The sequence below is a fragment of the Protopterus annectens genome, chromosome 16.part0 (assembly GCF_019279795.1).
Source record: "Protopterus annectens isolate FY-2018-M chromosome 16.part0, PAN1.0, whole genome shotgun sequence".
NCBI lineage: Eukaryota > Metazoa > Chordata > Ceratodontiformes > Protopteridae > Protopterus > Protopterus annectens.
Window position 1 is genome coordinate 657265011 of NC_056750.1, and position 21029 is coordinate 657286039.

The following is a 21029-nucleotide window of genomic DNA, read 5'->3' on the forward strand; positions in this document are numbered from 1 at the left end:
CCCCCAGGGTGTTCACCAGATGCATAGCAGTGGTAGCAGTTCACTTCAGACTGCTAGGATTTTGAGTGTTTGCATATCTAGACGACTGTCTCCTTACCGCTCCCACCATGTGTCAACTCATAAAGGCACGAGATTATACTCTTCTTCTTTGTTCCACTTTAGGAATCACTTTAAACTACAAAGAATCCTGTTTAGAAACATCCCAACAGCTGGAATTCATTGGAGCTATGTTAGACAGTCACCAGCATTGCGTCTCTTCCCCTAGAAGGGCTCCAAAGGATCAGATTACAAGTCATCCAGATCATTCGCAACAAGAAACAGCAAGACTCATTCTACAGGCTCTACAGTCAATGGCAGCCTCTATCACTCTGGTTACCCTGGTCAGACATTACATGTGAATTCTTCAGTGGCTTCTGGCCTCCCAGTGGTCCTTATTGAATCAGCCAGTGTCCCATCTGATTATGATTGAGCCTTTTGTTGTTTCAAATGTTGAACCATCAGTTAAGTTGCTGTAATGTTATCAAAAAATAACTGCTTTAAAGCCATTTCTCTACATCCATTCATGTTTTTTAAATACTGTTGTATATTCATTCTAGCTTCTGTAAGTTACTCCTCAAGCTGTTACTTTCCACTTATTTTGTGTGTGTGTGTGTGTGTGTGTGTGTGTGTGTGTGTGTGTGTGTGTGTGTGTGTGTGTGTCTGTCTATTAATCCTTTACTTTTTAGGCCTTATGGATTCACAATGGCTGCTATTCCATATCTTGTTTGCTTTCATTGTGACTACATTTCTATCCCATTTTCTTTGCAACCATTTTCACTGAAAACATGTATATTCTACTTTTTTCTGCATTATTTTCATTACATGAATAAGCACAAATGCATGCATATATTCCTAAGTATCTATCCTCAGCTGATATTCTATGGTATCTTGGCCTTCCAGAGGCAGCTTCTTTATTTCCTATAGTGTTACAGTCTGTACTGTCATACATCCTTGATGAAAGGCTCTAATTTCTCCTATAATACCCCTTATATCCTATCTCACTACTTTTTGTGGAATAGATACTGCAGCCAGTATAATTGAAGTCTTACACCCTTCCCACAACCCCTCATCCCTGCCTGTTCATTTCTTCATCAGTCTTTATTCCTATACCTTTTTAAATTAGTATTAATACCCCTTTCTTTCACTCTCCTCTTCCTGCAAGGAATTCCTCCTTACCACTTTTCTTTACAAAAGTGTCATGTTCCGTATCATTCAGAGATGTTTCCTGCAACTTGTCTGAATGATATAGACGTGTTTCCTGCAACATTATTACTTGTGCATTACTATTGTAAATATAGGTCAGTACCTTGTCTTTTTTTTTCTTATCAGAAATGGTCATCCCCATTCAGTTAAATATAAACCTTCATTTTAAAGTAAAATGTTAACATATAATAGGTAAATACTAGACAGTGAGTCTGCAGACTGTTGCAGGCTTAGCTAATAACCAGTCAGTGGTCAAAGGTGAGAATCAAAACCTGTACCTCATGCTATGAAGTAAACAAGACCATTATGGCAGTGCCTAAAATATTACTACTGTTATTTTCTGTCTAGTACTTACTGATTTCAGTGATTTTGAAGGTGTAATTACAGATGCATTTTACATTTAACACTGTCACATATTTCCTCATATACTGCCCTCATTCAGCGTTACCAGTGCATTTTTATGGAGTTTTCCAGTTCTTTTTTTAAACTGTGTAATCTTCTTTGTTTTATCCATAATTATGTTTTATAAAACAAGATACGGCTTTGCAGTAAAGATCTCCCTTAAAGTGCCCATCCTTGGCTTTTCTGCACCTGTTGACTAGTTGCGTGTACCCTCACTACTGTCTCATGCCTCCAGATGATATTTTTCTTTTTGCAGGTTCTTCTTGTGTCTTTTGATGGTCTGTGTAAGTTTTCATCCAGTTGGATAACTTTGAGATTCCAAAGACATGCGATATGTGGATTGAACACACTAAATTGGTCATAGGTGTGAGTCTTTATGGTGTGGAAGAAAAACCCATGACAGGGCTAGCCACACAGCAGCGTAAACTTTGGCTCTAGATGATTGTCACTGTTGAAGTGACATCCCGACCCCTTTTGCAAAAATGGGAAAAGGGTTCCTGCGGATGGTTGAAAAACTTTGAGAAAACTCAAAGTAAAGCAGGATACTTTTTAGCAGTCTGCAAATGTGCTTTATCTTCTGAATGCCTTGTTAAAACATCATCTTTTTCCTGCAGCCTTCTATTATTTGTCTAAGATATATATATATCAGAGACCCACTTATCCTGAAAATCAGGAAATTAATTTGGTCAATATTTCTCTCTAGGGTGACTGAGGAGTTTTCTCCTGCTGCAGTTATCATTTGTTTTTTTCAGCTGTCGTCCTCCACACTGCTTTCAGTCTTCCTCTGAGTTTCCACATTTTCTCTCCCTTTTGTTTCACTTTCATTGTCAACCTTCTGGATGTCACAGAGTCTTCAGCTACAATTTCAGTTAAAGGCCTGCAAATTACAGTCAATTCCTAAGTTATATTGTTCACTGCCCAGTGCTCTCCTTTAAAATGCTTACACTGCTGCCACCATCTTGGAACTTTCCCAAAAGAACAAGCTTTCTTGGTAAATCAGCCAGGTGACAATCAATCCTGGGGTTGCTTTCCTCATCCATTACCTCCCAGTGAATTGTAGTGACATATGCCTCAGAGTTTGAATGGGGAGCCTGTTTAAAAGGTATCAAAATCTGTGAGTTTGGTCCAAGCAAGACAAAAAGAAGCACATAAAGATCAAGGAGATGTTTGCTGTGAACTTCCCAGATAGTTGCATATTGAGTAACAGCTTAACTCTTGCTTTCCCAGTGTGAAAACAGAAACTCACAGAGAAGGCAAGTAGACTTTTGTGTTAATGGGTAAATTTCAGTAAGTGCACTGCCTGGATGCCTGGAAAAAAGAAATACAGAGCACCTGGAAAAAATCATTTACAAAAATGAGGAAGAAACACACTGACTAGGGAAGGTTCTGTAGCTGTTCAAAAAAAAAAAAAAACAATGCAACCTCAAGACATGACTTCCAGTAACATAAAGGAAGGTGTAAGCCAACTACACACAGACTTGGTTAAAATAAATGAAACACTTATGGAGTATATCCACACAAACAACAAAAAGCTGGAAAAATTGAAGAAGCTTTAAAAAGATATGCAGATGAGGTGATAAACCTGCAAAAATCAGAGGTTGAAATGAAGAAAAAGCTGGCTAAATAAGAAACTGCTCAGGAAGAGATGTTTCAAAAAATAATAGAATTAGAGGACATGGCATGTAGGGAAAACCTTAGGTTTTCAGCTATACCAGAGAAGGTGGAAGGAACAGACTGCATTCACTTTATGAAAGGACAAATAATCAACTGGATTGGTATTCCACAGCAGGAGTTAGTTGAAAGCTCACATCGTGTGTATGCTCCAGACCTGGCTATGAGAAAGCAACCTCGACTTTTAATAGTAAAAATGCAATCCTACCACCAGAAGGAGTTGATTATGACGAAACTGTGGCAGAAGGACAAAATGCTAAAAGTGAGAGACAGCACAGTGTTTGTGGAGAAAACTGCTGTACCCAGCTGTCTTCAAGGTATTCTTCCTTGGAGGAACAAAATCATCTTTACATACCAAGGAGGAAATATGAAAGTTTGTCCAACAAAAAGTGACCTGTGAAACAGGAGGGGGGTCTGCTTCTTGTTCTTTTGGTAATAAAGACCACAGAAAGACTTTACCTGTGAAACCTTTTCCACTGTTTCAACGGGAAATGGAGAGAAGGAAGGGACCACGAGAGTTGATTAGAGGAATCAAGAATACATTGGAAATTAAGCAGAGACAGGATTTGGGAGATGGAGATGAACAGTAATGAAACCAGTAACTTAATGTGGGATTACAATGCAATAATTATTTTTGTGAAATAGGACAGTACAAGAAAATCTGGAAATATTGGACTTTTTCAGAATTTGTTGGGTGTGTGGGGGACTCTAAAGTATATGCCCTACTTCATGTTCGGAAAAATGCTTTGGGGAGGGGAAGAGAAGGAAGAAAGTTAACTGTGTAAGTAAAGAAAACATTTTTCTTTATTTTTCTGCTCTATCGCTTCCTTTGCATGCTGTAAAGTAGAGTTTTCTCAGTTATTTTTAAGTGTAATGGAGGTTGTAAATAAGTGCTGCTGTTCTTTTTTTCCTTTCTTTCTCCCTTCTCTCTTCTTGCTCAGTTTTAAGAAATGTAGGCAGTGCATTGTAAAAAAAAAGTGTTTTTAAAAGGACATGACAAAAGACGAATGTGCTTTTTCTCATTCTTGCATAGGGGAATGACTAGATTAAGGACCTTAGATTGATTTAGTAACAAGTTTTAAGAGAAAGCAAGTAAATGAAAATTAATATTGAATATTATGAGGCTTTTTTTTTAGCAAATGAATGTATGCTTAGAAGCAATTCTGTATCTGGCCCTCATGTCTCCATAGAGACAATCTGATAATGAGAAATAGTCTGTCTGGTTCTCATGTCTCCATTGAGGCAATCTGATAAAGAGAAATTGGTTACAGTCTGGTGGAGAGTGATTGGCTGGGGGCAAACAAGAAAAGAGAAGCTGGCTAGGAGATATTGTTTTGTGAAAGCATTCAGGGGCTTTCTCAGCTACGAGAGCTGTAAAAATAAGATAAACCAGTTATAGCTTAGTAGAAGCACAGGCTGGACCATGCGTCTTACCATGGATAAACTTTCTTTTAGGTTAACTCAAGTTTGTGAGTGTGACCGCCAGTTTGGGACATTTGCTCCTATTAGGAGGGTAGTACTTCAGTATTTGAAGATGTATATAGATTTGTGTGTTAGCATTAAATTAATTGGTTTTAAGCGGTATTGGGTGTTTTGAGGGCTTTCATTTAAACAAAAAGTTTTGTAAGATGTGACATAGGCTCAAATAGATATGACAAGAAACCAGCTATATAAACCTTCAACCTGCCAAAAAGTGTATTCATGTAACCCAAAAGATGGAACTAGACATTTAATAAAAAAGGTGTTATACAACACATAAAAGGGAGGATTAACTTTTTAATACAGTAATGCTTTCTGTAATGTCTTTAAATGTCAAAGGTTTCACGGATAAATGCAGAAAAGAAATAATAGTGAACTGTATTAAAATGTAGAGTGCATATAGTTATGTTACATGAAACACACTTGGAAGGAACTGAACATGTGAATTTGATAAAGGTTTTCAAGATGGTTATTCAGTGGAATATCTGGGGCAAATGAAAAGAGGAGTACTTACGTTAATTGCAAGAGGAGTGCCAATAGTGATAGGATAAAAAGATAACAGGTTCATAGGTAGGTACTAGGCTATTGGCCCTAGGGCCTATATAAGCCTAGCCAAAGGTACCCTGGCTTTTGCCACCCAAGAAAATTATTTTCCTGTGCCACTGTCGAGCAGAGCCACAGAAGTGATCCCCGGGGTGAATCTCCTATCTCCCATCCAATCATCAAGATTTTTCTTGAACAGTGCTAATGAGGAGCTTTGTTTGATATAGATATGTAGTTTGTTCCAGAGTATGGGAAGTCTCTGGGACAGGAATCTATCCCTCCAGCATGTTCTGTTTATTGTGGTGATGAGGTTTAGGTCCCTAGAGCGTGTAGCTCATAGGGATTGGGATTTCTTTAAGTGGAGCATGTCTAAAAGCTCTGGGTTTGACATAGCCTTGTGTGTTAGGCAGAGATCGCCTCTGAGTAGGAGATATGCAACTGAGTAAAGCTGCAGTTTTTTGAGACGGTCTGCATAGGGCATCTCTTTGAGGCCAGTAAACCTCTTTGTGAGGTATTTCTGTGGCCTTTCCAGTTGTTGTAGATGTCTTGTGAGGTACATACCAAAAGGGGCATTGTACTCTATAATGGGTCTAATGAGTGATGAGTAGAGGGGAACAATGACCTCTTTTTTTCCTGGATGAGAAACCTTTTGTGATGAGGTGTGCCACATAGAAGGATTTCCTGACTACTGTGGCGATGTGATTATCAAAGGAGAGACTACTGTCCACCTGTGTCCCAAGGTCTCTTATCACACTTTCGGTGTTAAGTAGACTACCACCTATGTGGTAGTTCATGGGAACTGAGTTTTTACCAAAAGGAATGAATGCACTTTTTGGCATTGAGCTTGAGGCCATGGCTTTGACACCAGGCATCTGTCTCAGCAAGGCCCTTTTGTAGGATATCCACATCTTTTGGAGTTTTGATTATGGCTCCTAGTTTGCAGTCATCTGCAAACTTCATTAGCCAAAGACCTTCTGTGTTGGCCTGTACTTCAGAGAAGTAGATACCAAACAGGAGAGGACCCAGGACTGAACCCTGTGGTACTCCACTTGTCACTGGTCTGAAGCTGGATTTGAAGTCTGCTACTTTCACAGTGTGGGTTCTGTCAGTGAGCCAGTTGGCAACCCATCTTGTGACATAGGGATTTATACCTAGTTTAGTGAGTTTATCTATAATTCCAGAGTGGGGGATGGTGTCAAAAGCCTTGGCGAGATCTAGATAGGCTGTGTGAATCACCTTACCCTCATCAGCGGCTTTGGTGACTGCTTCAAAGAAGTCTATCAGATTTAGGAGACATGATCTGCCTTTTACAAACCCGAACTGGGTGGGGTCCTGAGTTTGGAGATTACCAATGTCTTTGTTTATAAGTTCCATGATGATACGCTCCATAGCCTTGCAGACCAGGCTCGTTAGGCTAATGGGGTGGTAGTTTCTGGGGTCTGTGGTGGCCACCCCTTTGTGGACTGGGATAACTGTAGCTGTGCGCCATTCAGTGGGCACATAGCCTGAGGTGAGGCTATGATTGAACATGGTACTTAGGTGGGGTGCCAGTTCGTTCTGTAGTTCATGTAGAACACAGCCTGGGATGTCGTCAGGTCCCATGGATGCTGTGTTCTTGGCTTTGGATAGTGTGTTTTTTACCTGTGCAGCCGTGATTACAGGAACTTTGCATTCTTCTGTTATAGAGATGGGCCCTTTAGGGGATGACAGAGGGGTAAAGTTAGCACTGAACCTATCTGCTAGGATGTTGGCAATATCTGTTGGTTCTGTATATTTAGTGCCATTGTGCTGTAAATCAGAGCAGATCTGAGTGTTGCCATTGAGATTCTTGACATAGCTATAGAATGCTTTGTGGTTGTCTTTTAGAGTCAGTGGTGATTTTGTTTTCATAACTAGCTTTGGAGGATTTTATGAGGGATCTCAGCTTCTTACTGAAGCTGACCAGGGAGTTTCTCCAATCATGGGATTTTACTCTTTTTTGCAACAGTTTCTTTCTTCTGTTGTAGAGTTTGTTTATGGCAGGGGACCACCAGATTGGCTTCCTTTTTTTGGAGGATAGCATCTTGGTTCTGTTAGGGATTGCACGATCCATGCACTCATGTAAGTGCTTATAAAGTGCATTTGTGTAGGATTCAGCAGTCATATCTCTATTGTCCGTCATCATGGGTGTCGTGAAGTTTGTCACTTCTGTCTTAAGAAGCGTGAAGTTGGCTTTGGAGAAATGTTTTACTGTGGTTTCCCTAATGGGGGGTGGGGGATGTGGATGTCTAGGGTGATTAGCTTATGGTCGGATCTGACCAATGAGGAATTGACCTCTGGTGTGGAGCACCGGTTGCCCATGTTGGTAATAACCAGGTCTAGGATATTGCTGCCCCTGGTGGGGGTGTGGATAAGTTGATCTATGGCACTGGAATTTATGAATTCCAGAAAACGTTAACCACAAGAGTTGGTACATGAGTAGTTTTCCCAATTAATGGTAGGGTAGTTGAAATCGCCCATTATTAGGGTGTTAGGTTGTACCCTAATATTTTCCAGTGTATTAAGAAATGAGGAGTGGGAATCCTGGGGCATGTTGGGGGATCTGTAGCAAGCTACAGTTTGGATTGCGGTCTTGCCCAGAGTTAGTTGCACTCGGATAATCTCGGATGCATTATGCTGAGCAATTAGCCTGGAGGTGTGGATATCCTTAATGAATATGGACATGCCTCCGCCTTTAGTGTTTCGGTCCAGGTTAGGTGGCCGAAAGGTGTGCTATGAATTATAGCCTGGTAATGCAGGGGTACTCTCTGGAGCCTTGAACCAGATCTCTGTCACTGCACAGATGTCTATGTTCTCCATTTTAAGGAGTGCCTCGAGAGAGTGCATTTTGAGGTTTAGACTTCTAGCATTGAGTAGCAATACCCTCAGATTCTTCTTGCCTGTACCTGTTAGGGTGGTGAGTTTGTCATTTGAACCTTGCCTAAAAAAGGCACTATAGGGGTGGCTAGAGCCTTAGCCAGTATCCAGAATCCCAGGGGCGACAGGTGCAGGCCATCTCTGGCAAAGCATCGTGGCTTGTCGATCATGTCATCCCAGGCAGACAGATACTGGATCCCCTTAGAATGACACCAGAAGCTAAACCAATTGTTGAAGTCAGTCATTTTGTCCTTGTACTGTGGTATCATTCTGGGTGATGGCAGGATGCTACTCAGGGCTAGGGTCATACCTGCCTGGGCTACAAGATCGGACAGCTCCTCCATGTCCCTTTTCATGTAGTCCAAGGAGGTACGTCTCAGGTCATTCATACCAACATGGACAATGACAGAGTCATATTTGTACTTGTGGAGTGACCTGAGTGGATGGGTTATGTGGCGGATCCTGGCACCCGACAGGCAGCTGACAGTAACTTTCTCCTTGTTTAGCCTGGTGAGTGGAACATCAGTGTGCCTGACTATAGAGTCACCTATGACTAGAGTGTTGGGTACGTTGTTATGCTTTATGGGCTGTGGTTGAGTGGCACACTGAGTTTGTGGGCTATGTGTCATTTGGGTTGTGTTGGGGGGTGGAGGTTGCTTGTGTTTCTGCTTTGGAGGTCCCTGTTGCTTGGGCAGGTTTTTACTGAGAGCCTCCGCGAATGTAGGTATGTGTTTTGTGTTTCTATGTGTGTGTTTTGGTGGTGTAGGTTTTGAGGGACTATGTGCTGAGTGTGGTGTGGTGCAAGTGTTTACCTTCTCCTCTTGACTGTCTAGTCCAGTCTTGGGTGAAGAGAGCTTTGCTTCCAGTTTGGCTATATAAGTGCATCTCTCACAGGTTGTAGTGTTGGGTGGTAGGAGGAGAGGGTTGTCTGTGTACATGAGGCATTGCCCCAAGATGCCCAGATTCATCAGGTAGACAGGAGAAAACACTGAGGGCTTGACCCTTAGACATGCCTGGATAGGTGCTCATTTGTTAAGTACTAGAAACTGTTTTCCTCTAGACAGTGAGGAAAGTTGAATGCTGTAGTAATTTGTAGCTTATTTAGTGCTTACAATAAGTTCTGAACAAGTGCTGAAACAAAAAACTGGCTAGTTCTAAGAAACAAAATTAGGCTAGAAGGCTTTCCTCCAACACAGAAAGGCTTGGGCCCTAGAAGCCTACAAATAGTCCTGGACACAGCAAATCTATATCCAGGCTAGACTACCCTTAGGAAAGGCAGGAAACAAGCTTAGAAAAAGTTTTTTTTTTTTTTTTTTAGTGGAAAGAGAGAAAGGAGTAGCAGAAACTAAGCTGATTGGCCTTCTCAAATTTTCTCCCTGTACTGGGTAGAATGAGGTAATGACACTAGACTGGGAGGAGGGTCCCAGATCAAATTTCCACTAGGGGCGGGCAACTGCAAAGCCACCAACTATAAAAACACTATACCAACAGGGAGAAAGGGTGGGAAACAACTGCAGAAATGTTTCTCACAGCTGAAAAGCAGCAGTGAGCCTTTAAATGAAAGTTTTAAACAGCTAAAGGAGCCTCTAGAAAAAATAGTTTAACTGCAACAAGTTATCAGAAACAAACAACCCAACAGATGCTTAATAAAAGTGGACAATTTCCAGTTAATACCTCACACACAGTGAAACTAGCTAGAAAAATACACAGTACACAAAGTGCTATAAATAACAAAGAAATAAAGAACAAATGAACAAAAAACAGGATACTTAATGTTATATATTATAGCTCCGAATTTCCTCAGTGTCCTTCCTTCGATTAGCTCAGTGTGAAATGCCATGGCAGATTTGTAGTGCTAAAGGGCTACTGGCAAGGGCGGAGGATTACACTGGCATGTATTTATATTCCACCTAAAATTGCTGTAATGGAGCTTAAAAAATGGGAGAAATCATCAGTTTTCAACAAAGAATATTACTTAAAGGTGGGTACTGGAATTTGGTTTACAGCAGTGAAGATGTGTCTGGGGGCAGAAAGGAAAGTATAACAAAGGAGGGTAGATTTTTGAAGACATTTATGAAAATGTTTGGCTTGGAAGATGTAAATTCAGTAATAGGAGTTTGCATTGAATTTATATATTCCCTAAGGTATAAAAACTGGGCTAGGCTAGACAGTATTTCACCTAAAATTGCTATACTGGAGCTTAAAAAATTCTGGGAGAAATCGTCAGTATTCAGCAAAGAATATTACTTACAGATGGGGGACTGTAATTTGGTTTACAGCAGTGAAGATGTGTCTGGGGGGGCAGAAAGGGAAGTATAACAAAGGAGGGTAGATTTTTGAAGAAAATATGAAAATATTTGGCATAGAATATGCAAATTCAGTAACAGGAGTTCGGACTGAATTTATATATTATTCCCCAAGATATAAAAACTGGGCTAGGTTAGACAGAATTTACATTTTACAAGAACATGTGCATTTAATTGAAGGTCTTGTTATGCATCCAGTAACTATTTCAGATCATGCACCAATAATAACTAAAATAAAAATGCTGGGTAATGAAATAAAAATGAGACACTAGGGCTTTCCCACTTCTGTGTTGAAAAGAGAGGAATTTAAGGAATGGGTAGCGGAGATTATTCAGGAGCTATTCAGAAAGATAGACATTACTTCTGAAAATATAGCTTGGGTGGGATAAATTAAGGTGGAGTTTAAAAATAGGGTAGAAATAAAAGGAAGGGAGCTATAGTTAAGAAGTAGCAAGAATTATATAAAGGGACTGACAAAGTGTTGCAGAATAGGGGGAATCTCACAGAACAAGAAGAAGATCAACTGCAGAGTGCTAGGCAGAAAATAAGGAATTAACTCGATAATATGCACAAGCTTAGAAATATTGCTGTTAAGCAACTGTATTTTGATAATAACACTGTAGCACAAGAACGTCTAGTACAATGACTCGGGCAACAGAAAATAGAAGGGGATGTTGCCAAGTTTAGGGAGCCTATAACAAGGAAAGTAACAAAAGATCCTGTAGAGGTATATTAGAAATATTTTGGAAATCCTATGAAAGTCTGTATAAAGCAGAGGAATATGGAAATCAAGAAAAGGTATAAATGGAGATGTTTATGGAAGAATTAAATATGCCAGGGTTAGCGATAGATGAGACTCAATAACTAACAGTTAGGATAGGAGGAGATGAGATAAGCATTGTGATGTATAACCAAATCTATAGGAAAGTCCCCAGGAATAGTGATATTCCTGTGGATGTTTGGAAGCTAGGAGGTAAAAAAAAACTGGTAGAGATCTGGAAGATTTTATTTAACAGTATTTTAAGATGAGAAGTACTAACATCCTGGAAGAAACCAGTGGTAGCTGTAATACATAAAGACGGTAAAGATGCATCTGATCCAGCTTCATACAGACCCATTTCAATACTAGACCATGATTATGAAGTGTTCATGTCTATAATGACTAAAAGAATGGCAAAAGTAATGTCAAAACTGATAGATGTGGATCAGTGTGGTTTTGTGGAGAGGAGGCAAACATTTGATAACATTAACAGAACAGTGATGATCCAGAGTAGAAGCAGAGTGTAATAAAATACCATTGTTGATGTGTCTTGATGCGGTGAAAGCATTTGACAGAGTAAGCTGGGACTTTATGAGCAGGGCATTGGAAGCATTTGCATTTCCTGAAAAAAATATAAGGTTGATTATGAGGATATATGAGGGATCAGAGGCGAAAATTAAAGTGGATGGGGTGCTCTCTGATAATTTCTGCTTGAGCAAAGAAGTCAGGCAGTGGTGTCCTGTTTTCCCTTTGTTATTTGCATTATATTTAGAATCATTGACAAAGAAAATAAGGGACTCAGAAATTCAAGGATATAATTGGTATGATAGTCAAGAAAAGCTTGCTGTATTTCAAGATGATATTATTTTATACCTGACAAAACCAGAAAGAAGCATTACAGTGTTGTGGAACATTTTGAGACCGTTTCATATCTTTTCTGGTTACAAAATGAATGAAGCTAAAATAAAGGCAAAAGTGGTAAATTATGTACCCACATATGAATTGGTTCAGCAATATCCATATTTATGGGAACATGATAAAATTAATTATTTAGGAGAATGGATTGAAAATGGGGGCCACGGTGGTGCAGCGATTAGTGTTGTCGCCTCACAGCAAGAGGTTCTGGAGCACCTTCCGTGTGGAGTCTGCATGTCCTCCCCGTGGTCGAGTGACATCTAAAGACATGCAGATAGGTGCATGCATGAATGGGTGTGCTTCTTTGAAGGTTAGACGTCGGGCTGGCAACTCGGCACCGCAAACTACTGCCAGTCATTAGCAGACCATAGTTCCACTGTGGCGACCCCTAACCAGGAAAAAGCCAAAATACTTTTTTGTGGCAGCTATGGATATGTGGGAAGAGACTAAAAGGATAATACAAAAACTGAGAAAATGAAAGCTTTGTTATCTGGATATGGATAGTAAGATACAAGCAGTTAACATGTTTTTAGTCCTGTTAGTCTAATACAAGTCAGGCATACATTTATCAACCAGGAGAGAAGTTGTGGATAGCAACTAATAAAGAGCTGAAGGACTCTGTCTGGGAGAGGAAGACAGTAAGAGTCAAATGGGATAAGCTGATTTTTCCAGTAGAACAGGGTGGATTGTGATTACCCGATTTGAATGGGTATTTTAGAGCTACACAATTAAGGCTTCTATACATAGCACAAGCAGAAACCTATAATTCAAAGTGAAAAGGGATGTTGATGATGAAGCAGAGGGGAAGCTCAAGAAACAGTGAGAGACTGGGATTTTGGATGCAGGCGTTTGAGGCGAATAGCAATAATTGTACAGAATATTATGTCTATAAAGTAGCAGAAAGTGCCCTAAGAGCTAAACAAACACAGGAATGGAGAAAAGAGATTCTGCCCCTAGGGGTGACTGCAGTTAGGGATATAGACAATAGGCAAGAGGTGTCTGGAATTTATTGGAGAAAACTAGCAAAGAAACCAAGGTATTAGGAGCAAATAACTAGAGAGCAGAAAGATGATAGAATGTGAAGAGGCCAAAAATGTATTTGGACTGCAGGTTAAAGATTGCCTTCCATATCAAGGATTGATGTCAGAGTATAGGCAAAGGAAAGGAAATGGGGGGTCCTAAATGAAGGACCAGCACTGGTAGAGTTTTAAATATAATCTAGAACAGAAACTGCCATTATAGGAATAATTAGTAGAGAGCATAAAAAAATATTGACTAAAATCACTGAAAAAAGCAATGTAAAAAAATGACCAGCCAGTAATCCAAAGCAGTTTTATTAAAACTCTGACGTCTCAGCCAAAGCCTTCAAGGAGTAAAACAAAATACAAACCATTTGCCTTAAATACAAAATACTTCACACTCAATTAAATATTCAAATAAGCATTCTCCAATTACATTCTTAATTTAACCCTCAAGGGGACAGAGCATTAAATTTTAAGATATACATATATTCTTTAAACAATAGTTTTCTTTATGCATATCATATCAAACTAGAGACTTTTATTTTTTCCAAAAGTGTGCCCTGTAATCCACTACTATCTCCGTGATGAAATACATTAAAATGCATGGCTATAGAGCTTTCTGTTTTCTTATTGTTAATATCTGTAACCGCTTCAGGATATAAAACACTGCACGAAAACAGTAAGAATCAGAGGAGGTTAGAAAGGATTGGGAAGAGAGTGGATAAGCAGCTCACAAAGAAACAATGGGAGGATATATGTATGTCTCCAAGATATGCAACAAATCTACAAGATTTATGAGTTTTGATTGGAAATGTTTACATAGATATTTATTTACTCCAAGTAGACTCCAGAGAATTTTTCCTCAGGCAGACAGCAAATGTTGGAGATGTGAGAGGGAAGAAAATGGTAGTTGGGAACTTATTTCCTGGGAGTGTGGTGAGTTTGCAGACTTTAAGGATTCCCTGTGGGATGCACTGTCGGAGATGTTTGGTGGGCAGATTGGTGTGACGAGGGAAATAATTTTTCTGAGCTATGATACAGAATCGGAATTGCCTAGACATGGTAAGGCCTTGCTTTATCTAATTTTGGTGGCTGCCAAAACAGCAATTACTAGAAAATGGAAATCAAAATCTAAACCAGCAGTGCATAAAGTAGTGAATATAGTAGTGGAGATAAAGACAACTGGAACTGAGATCTTTAGAAAAGGGTATGAGCAAACTACATAGGAAAAATGGGAATTGTGGGAACAGTACATACAGGGGAGGAATGAGGTTTAAAAGAAGGCACGACTTAAATGAGCTGAAAATGATTGGGTAGATTATAAGTGATGTATAATGTTTGCAGCTGGGATATCAGCATGGTTTGTGATGTCAAATGTTTACAACTATGATTGTCAGTGTGGATTGTTTTCATTTATATAACTGTATGATTGCTTATGTTGTAAGTGATGGGTTAATAAAGATTTTTTTTTTTGTTAAAAAAGAGAGAGATTATAATTTATGCTCTTCAAGGTCTGCCTCATCTCTGGAATCCAGGATCACAACAAGCACTGACAGGCAGTGCTACTATCATGTGGTATGTCAACAAAAGGGAACAAAGTCCTATCTCCTCTGCAGACTTGCTGTGGTAGCCTGGAAGTTGGCAATTCCGTCAAGCTGTCTACATTCCCCTAGACACAAAACACTATGGCAAGACTTCTGTATACCAACAAAAGCCCTAGCTGCCCCCTTAGCGTCTTTTTTTGGCAAGGTCCAGCTAATGGACCTCCCATCCTAACTTGAGCAGATCTGAGGATGCTCTTCCCAAGTGGAGATTGTCCAACAATGGGGAACTGCTCAGGTAGACTTTTTTGCCTCTTAATCTAAATAACTAAAACTACTTTTTTTTCCACGAGAGTCCATTGGAAGAAAACCTGGAGAACAGACGTCTTTTGTTTCCTATGTAAAGGGAAACTCCTTTTTGCATTCTGTCTTTACTCTCATTCCCAAGGTCATTCTTAAGATTTAGAAAGACAAACCAAATATTCTGTTAGTGACTCCCTTTTTGCCCAGACAACATTGGCTGTTTTTTTTTCCCATCTAGCTAAGGGCAATCACCATAGGTTATCACAGGATGGATTTGACAACAGAAAGGGTCTCTCTCTCATTCATCCAGACCTCAAGACATTGAATGTCACAGTTTGGATGGCAGAGTTTTGATGTCCTCTCGGGTACCTTTACTCTGAGGATATGCTCCAGGTACTAGAGAAGGCAAGGAAACCTGTTACTAGAAAATCTTATGTTTCAAAATGGAAGAGATTTTGTCTATAATGCTGCAAGAGAGATCATGACCTATCTCAAGAGGGAGTCCCAGTAATCCTCTGATATGTGTTTGTTGCTCAACTCAGGCCTAGCATTCTCTTCTGTTAAAGTGCATCTTTCAATTATGTCAGCTTCTTTGCATATTGCTCCCCCTCTTTATTCATGCTTTGAGGTCAGCAGACAATTTCTTAAGTCTCCATGGAAAATAATTCCTCCTCCTTTGGACCTGAATTGCGCTTTGGAATCACTAACCTTATCTTCATTAGAATCTCCTTCTTGGGCTTCTTAGAAATTCTTAGCTTGGAAATCAGAGTTGCCAGTTGCCCTGACCTTAGCCAAAAGAGTCTCTGAATTGCAAGCTCTCATGTTTTTTCCTCCTTTTTTACTCTCTCATAAAGACAGGGTTAGCCTCAAAGCTAATCCTTCCTTTATGCCTAAAGTGGTTACAGAGTTGCCTTTAAATCAATCCATCCCACTTCTGTCCTTCTTTGTAAATCCTCAGAATAAAGGGGAAATAATTCTTACATGCTAGATGTCCACAACTGAGATTCTGTCTTAAAAAGACAAAAAAAAAAAAAAAAAAAAATAGAAGGCCTAACCAACTTATCTTTTGTAAAGGAAAGAAGTTAGGTCTTTCAGTCACATAACTGACAATTTCCAGGTGGCTTTCCTTTCCATTTCCTTTTGTTTCTCATTTCATGACAAATCCCTTTAAAGGCAAGTGAAATCCTATTACACCCGAGCTATGGCTTCCTGTGGAACTTACTTCAAAGGCTTACATTCTGAGTCCTTCCTGGAGGCAGCTACCTGGTCTTATGTTCACACTTTCACAAAACACTGCAAAATAGATGCCTTTTCCACAGCTAGAGCAGGTTTTGCCAGGAGCATTCTTCAGAGTTTGCTGGAATTCCAGCTCTGTTGCTTCACCCTCCACCCCTTCATCATAAATGCTTTGGAATTCATCCAGTAAGTTAGGAATGCTGAAAAAATGATCTAGTGAAGAATATAATACGATTGTATAAAAACTTAACATAACAATAGATGTTTTAGTAGATCCCTGCTGCAGTATATACTCTCCTGTCATTCCCCCTTTTCTTCTGGGCTAAGGTGGGCCCCTTCTGTTGGTCCCCCTCTGCTATTTAAGATCAAGTCTGTCCTCTGAGGAGTGTCATCTTCAGTCTGTTTCCTAAGGTAAGAAAGCACGGAGGATTTTTGTGCTCATACGGCCTTTAAGCACTAACACACAGTTTCATGCATTGTTTCCAGGTTGGATGTATGGTGTGCCTTTCTTATTCTTCTATCAAGGTTCATTTATCTGCTATTTCAACATGTCTGCCCATAGATCCGTCTCTTTCAAAGCATTCCCATGTCAAAATGTTTTTGAAAGAAGTATTTTACAACATACCTCCTAGAAAACCAATGGCTCCTCCTTGAGATGTTAATTTTGTGTAAGAGAAGTTAACACTTGCTCCATTTGAGCCAATTCATCTGTCTGACTTGAAGTTTTTAACATGGAAGGCAGTTTTACTGGTTGTTCTGACCAATGCAAGAAGAGTATCTGAGTTGAGTTGCAAGCTGTTATTTTCTTCTCTCATTTTCCACAGAGACAGGATTTCCTTAAGAACTACTCCTCCTTTTATGCCTAAAGATGTGTCCGAGTTTACTTTAGACCAAACTGTTCATCTCTCTGTATTCTTTCCTAAATCCCAAAATGAATAAGAAAGGATGCTTCATACCTTGTATGTCCACAGACAACTCAAGTATTATCTTGGCAGAAAAAAATCTTTCAGAACTTAGGATCAGTTGTTAATTTCTTGTGAAGGTAAGAAGGGACAACCTGTGTTAAGGCAGACTATTTCCAAGTGGTTGTCTTGAGCTTGTTACCTTTTGTTATTCCCACCACAATAAAACTATTCCAGGCAGCATCAAGACAAAAGTGCATTCTACCAGAGCATTGGCTTAATTTATGGCTTTTTTGGAATGGGTCAGACTCTAGAGGTATTTTAGAAGCAACAACTTGGGCAAAATAGACCTACTTTTACAAAGCACTACAAGCTAGAGTCCTTCTCCAGATGTATGTCAGACTTTGCTAGCACCCTTCTCCAGGGGCTTCCTGGACTCTTCTCCTTCCATCTAACAGTTGTCTGAGTTACAGTAATCTACCCATATGACTTATGCTGCTGCAGCTGTGATCAGTATGAAGGACATAGTGCAGTTGTGTAAGTAACCTTACTGTAACAGTAGATATATGAATGATCACTGCTGTGGTAGCTGCTCCGTCCCCTATGTTTTTTTATTTCAGCTTTTTGTTCCTAACAATGTAGACTCAGGGCTCAGCTTCTCACTTTCACTTGGTATGAAAGCTCTGAAGGGTTTGGCACTCAAATCTCTCCCTTTAGTCATTTCAGCTTGAGTTAATGGTTTGGACAAGTGGACGTTACCCTGAAGCTTTGGAAGTTGGCTGGCGGATTTATCATTTGCAGGACCTGTACAGCTTAAGCTACTACAGCAGTGATCATTCAAGCATCCACTGCTATGGTAAGTTTGCTTACACAACAGTACTTTTTAAAATCAGTCTTTTGTGGTAGAAAAAGCTGGCATATAGATTGCCAATACTGATTTTAATGCCTAACAAATAAAACTACATATGTTGATTAATGTTACTAAGGCATGTTTACCTTTTCTTATCATAATTTGAGAAAATTAAACTGAAAATTTATTTTTACAATGGGGATAAAGTGCTATTGCCTCTGATGCCTGTCTGTCTGATCACAATGTTTTTCTTTTGTTTCTATTTAATTTTAAATGAATGCCTGCATTTGTGTTTCTATATGTTCGTGTATGTTTTTTCCTTGTACATACTGATGGATTTTCATGTTCAGAGACCACAAACCTCTTTACAGACCAGGTTTTATTTGTCAGCTAGCAATATTAGATTCAATTGTGCCTGTTTTTGCACAAGTGTAATTATCTATAAATATTTTCTCTTGGGGTTCATATTTTTGCTCTTTGCTTTCCAGACACCTATTTTTGTTGCATATAGTTGACAAGGTGATATCTATTACTGTATCATAAACAGCTTGCATATTTACTTCTCGTTTACTTTTCCGAACACAGATACAATTGATTCAAGTATGTCTAGTGGTTAATTGTGTTACTACTGTGTTACTAACACTTTTGGCATAGAGGTTTAAGACTGTGTGCTGTTAGTAGATCCTGCAGCTGTCCTGGGTTTGATTCCCACAACATATGTTCACCTACGGTGTGATTAGGTGCAAGTCACTTAATCAGGTATTGCCCCAGGTCACTCCTGAAAAGGTACTCTTGCTGTCCAGTAGATGTACCTGGTTAAAAATGTAATTTATTTATTTTATATCTTATTTCTTTTGTTTCTTTACAGAGCACAGATGATGTCTTTCTTGCCCTAAAACTTGATTCTTCTGAAGTTATGGGAAGAAAAATTCGAGTCCAAAGGTGCGTCAAGAAAGAAAAAGTGAAGAGTACAAATTCAAAGAGAGGTACACAAGGTGGATCAGTCAGTTTTAAGCATAAAAGGCAAGCTATAAACAAAACAAAAGGAAAACATTTGTTTGAAGGTAAAATGACAAAAGATGAAAAAACACAAAACAAAGGAAAACTCAGAAGGCCTACACTGGGAAATCATAAAGTACAATTCAAAAAGAAAACAAGAGAAAGAGCAACAACATTTGGCAATGTGTCAGCCATTCATTATAAACAGAAAACAGTTAAAGGACAAAACAGACAAAGATCAAAGGGTTCTAAACCTGAAAAGTAAGAGAGAGAGAAAAAAATCTTAACATTTTTATAGGTAAAGCAGTTTTTTTTAGGTAAATTTGCTTCAGAACTGTGTACTGTATTTTAACACTTTAAATGTTGCTCCTCTATTGTTTTTCTCTACATGTTGATTCATATCACTTGACATATGCATTTCCCCCTCTGGAAAACCAGTCCTTGTTTTGCAATGGAAAATAAAAATGATTCATTATTTTTGTGCTTTGCTGTTTGGTTTTTCATATTTCAATACAGCAGGGGTGTTTGATTCTGCACCCTGTGAAAATTCATCTATAGCAGATACTTGTTTTGTCTTCTTGACCCTTAGTGCTTAACCCTCTTTTTCACCGCTGTTGTTGATTGAATAGACATTTTAGTATGATAGTATCTGAGTGTTTTGTTACATAATCTGACACAGAAAGGTTTTACATTCATCATTGTTCTGTTAGTAATTAGCCTGGTGGAATGTGCTTTTTCTTTTTTTGCCAAGTCATAACTTACACCTAACTTTGCCTAATGTTTCTGTTATATTGTTATGTAACTTTACCTGGAAAATTTACTTATTTTTTTCCTGTTGTTGAAAAAAAAGCCAAAACAATCCACGCATATTGAAGTTCCCTTTGTTGTCATTTTCTGTTTACCTCAGTCATGGACTTTTCTTCACAATTCTGAAATTTCCATGTGCTGGATACTGCATACTTTATTATTTTACTTTATTGTATATATGATTTCTTTGTGGAGCTTTACTCCCCCCAGCTCATAAAAAAGCAGGACAACTTGGCAATCAGAACATAGACTAGTAAAAACATTTAGTTTATTTCAAAGGAGAGAGCAGAGGACTTGATCAAGCAGAGAGTCTTACCAGGAGAAAGCCCAGGATCTGTAGCACTCTGTGTCTTACTCTCTGTATCTCTGTATGTATATATAAAATAAAAATAAATAATAAATAAATGTGTGTGTGTGTGTATATATATATATATATATATATATATATATATATATATTACACACACACACACACACACACACATATAATATAGAGAGATATACACATGCACACAAGCAAATAAGATATGCTGCCGAATGTTACTTCACTGAGTCTGTGCCTGGTGTGTGCCACATGTCAAAAGTAGTTTTGTTCGAATGGTGTATTGGATGTGTATAGATGTTTCCAAAAGATATAGTGTGGGTTTTTGATTGCTAATCCTGAAGCTTTTGGATATACTAAAAGTGTCAGTATTATATGTATGCGAGTTAGGGTTAGAGTAAGGCTTACGTAATGGGGAGTAGAATGTAGGGGTGTGTGTACATGTTTGTGGGTTAGGGCTATTGTTTTTTATCCTCAGCAGTAATACTAAGGCCAGCAAGTATTAGGCAGCTTGTATCTGAAACTGTCCTGGGCTAGTAGCACCTCTCATTTCACCCATAATGTGTTAGAAAGTACCTTCCTCTCCATATTTCTTTTTGATTTTCATTGAGCTAGCTTAAAAAGAAACATGGCCCCCAGCTACCTTCGTTAAAATTTGGTTATGATGTGAGAAAATGTTCACACTTGTAAATTTACATCCGTTCAGTGTTCCATTCATTTTATTTGTTCCTTTGACATGGTCAACCTTCTGGTCAGACTATTCCAATTTTTGTTTTTTTTCTCCTGCATTCAGTTTAACAATTGTATACTGCCTGTGCTTAGACATTGGTGTTC

The 21029-nt window shown here is 39.0% G+C and overlaps 1 protein-coding gene across 1 annotated transcript in view; it reads left to right on the plus strand.

Annotated features, from left to right (window-relative positions):
• The window catches only part of RBM34 (RNA binding motif protein 34), a 574650-nt gene extending 555107 nt beyond the window's left edge, over window positions 1-19543 (plus strand). Inside the window, exon 11 of the mRNA XM_044058641.1 lies at window positions 18936-19543. Within this exon, the coding sequence (XP_043914576.1) occupies window positions 18936-19331 (396 nt within the window). The 3' untranslated portion in view covers window positions 19332-19543. The remainder of the gene's footprint in view (window positions 1-18935) is intronic.
• Window positions 19544-21029: the final 1486 nt, after the last annotated feature.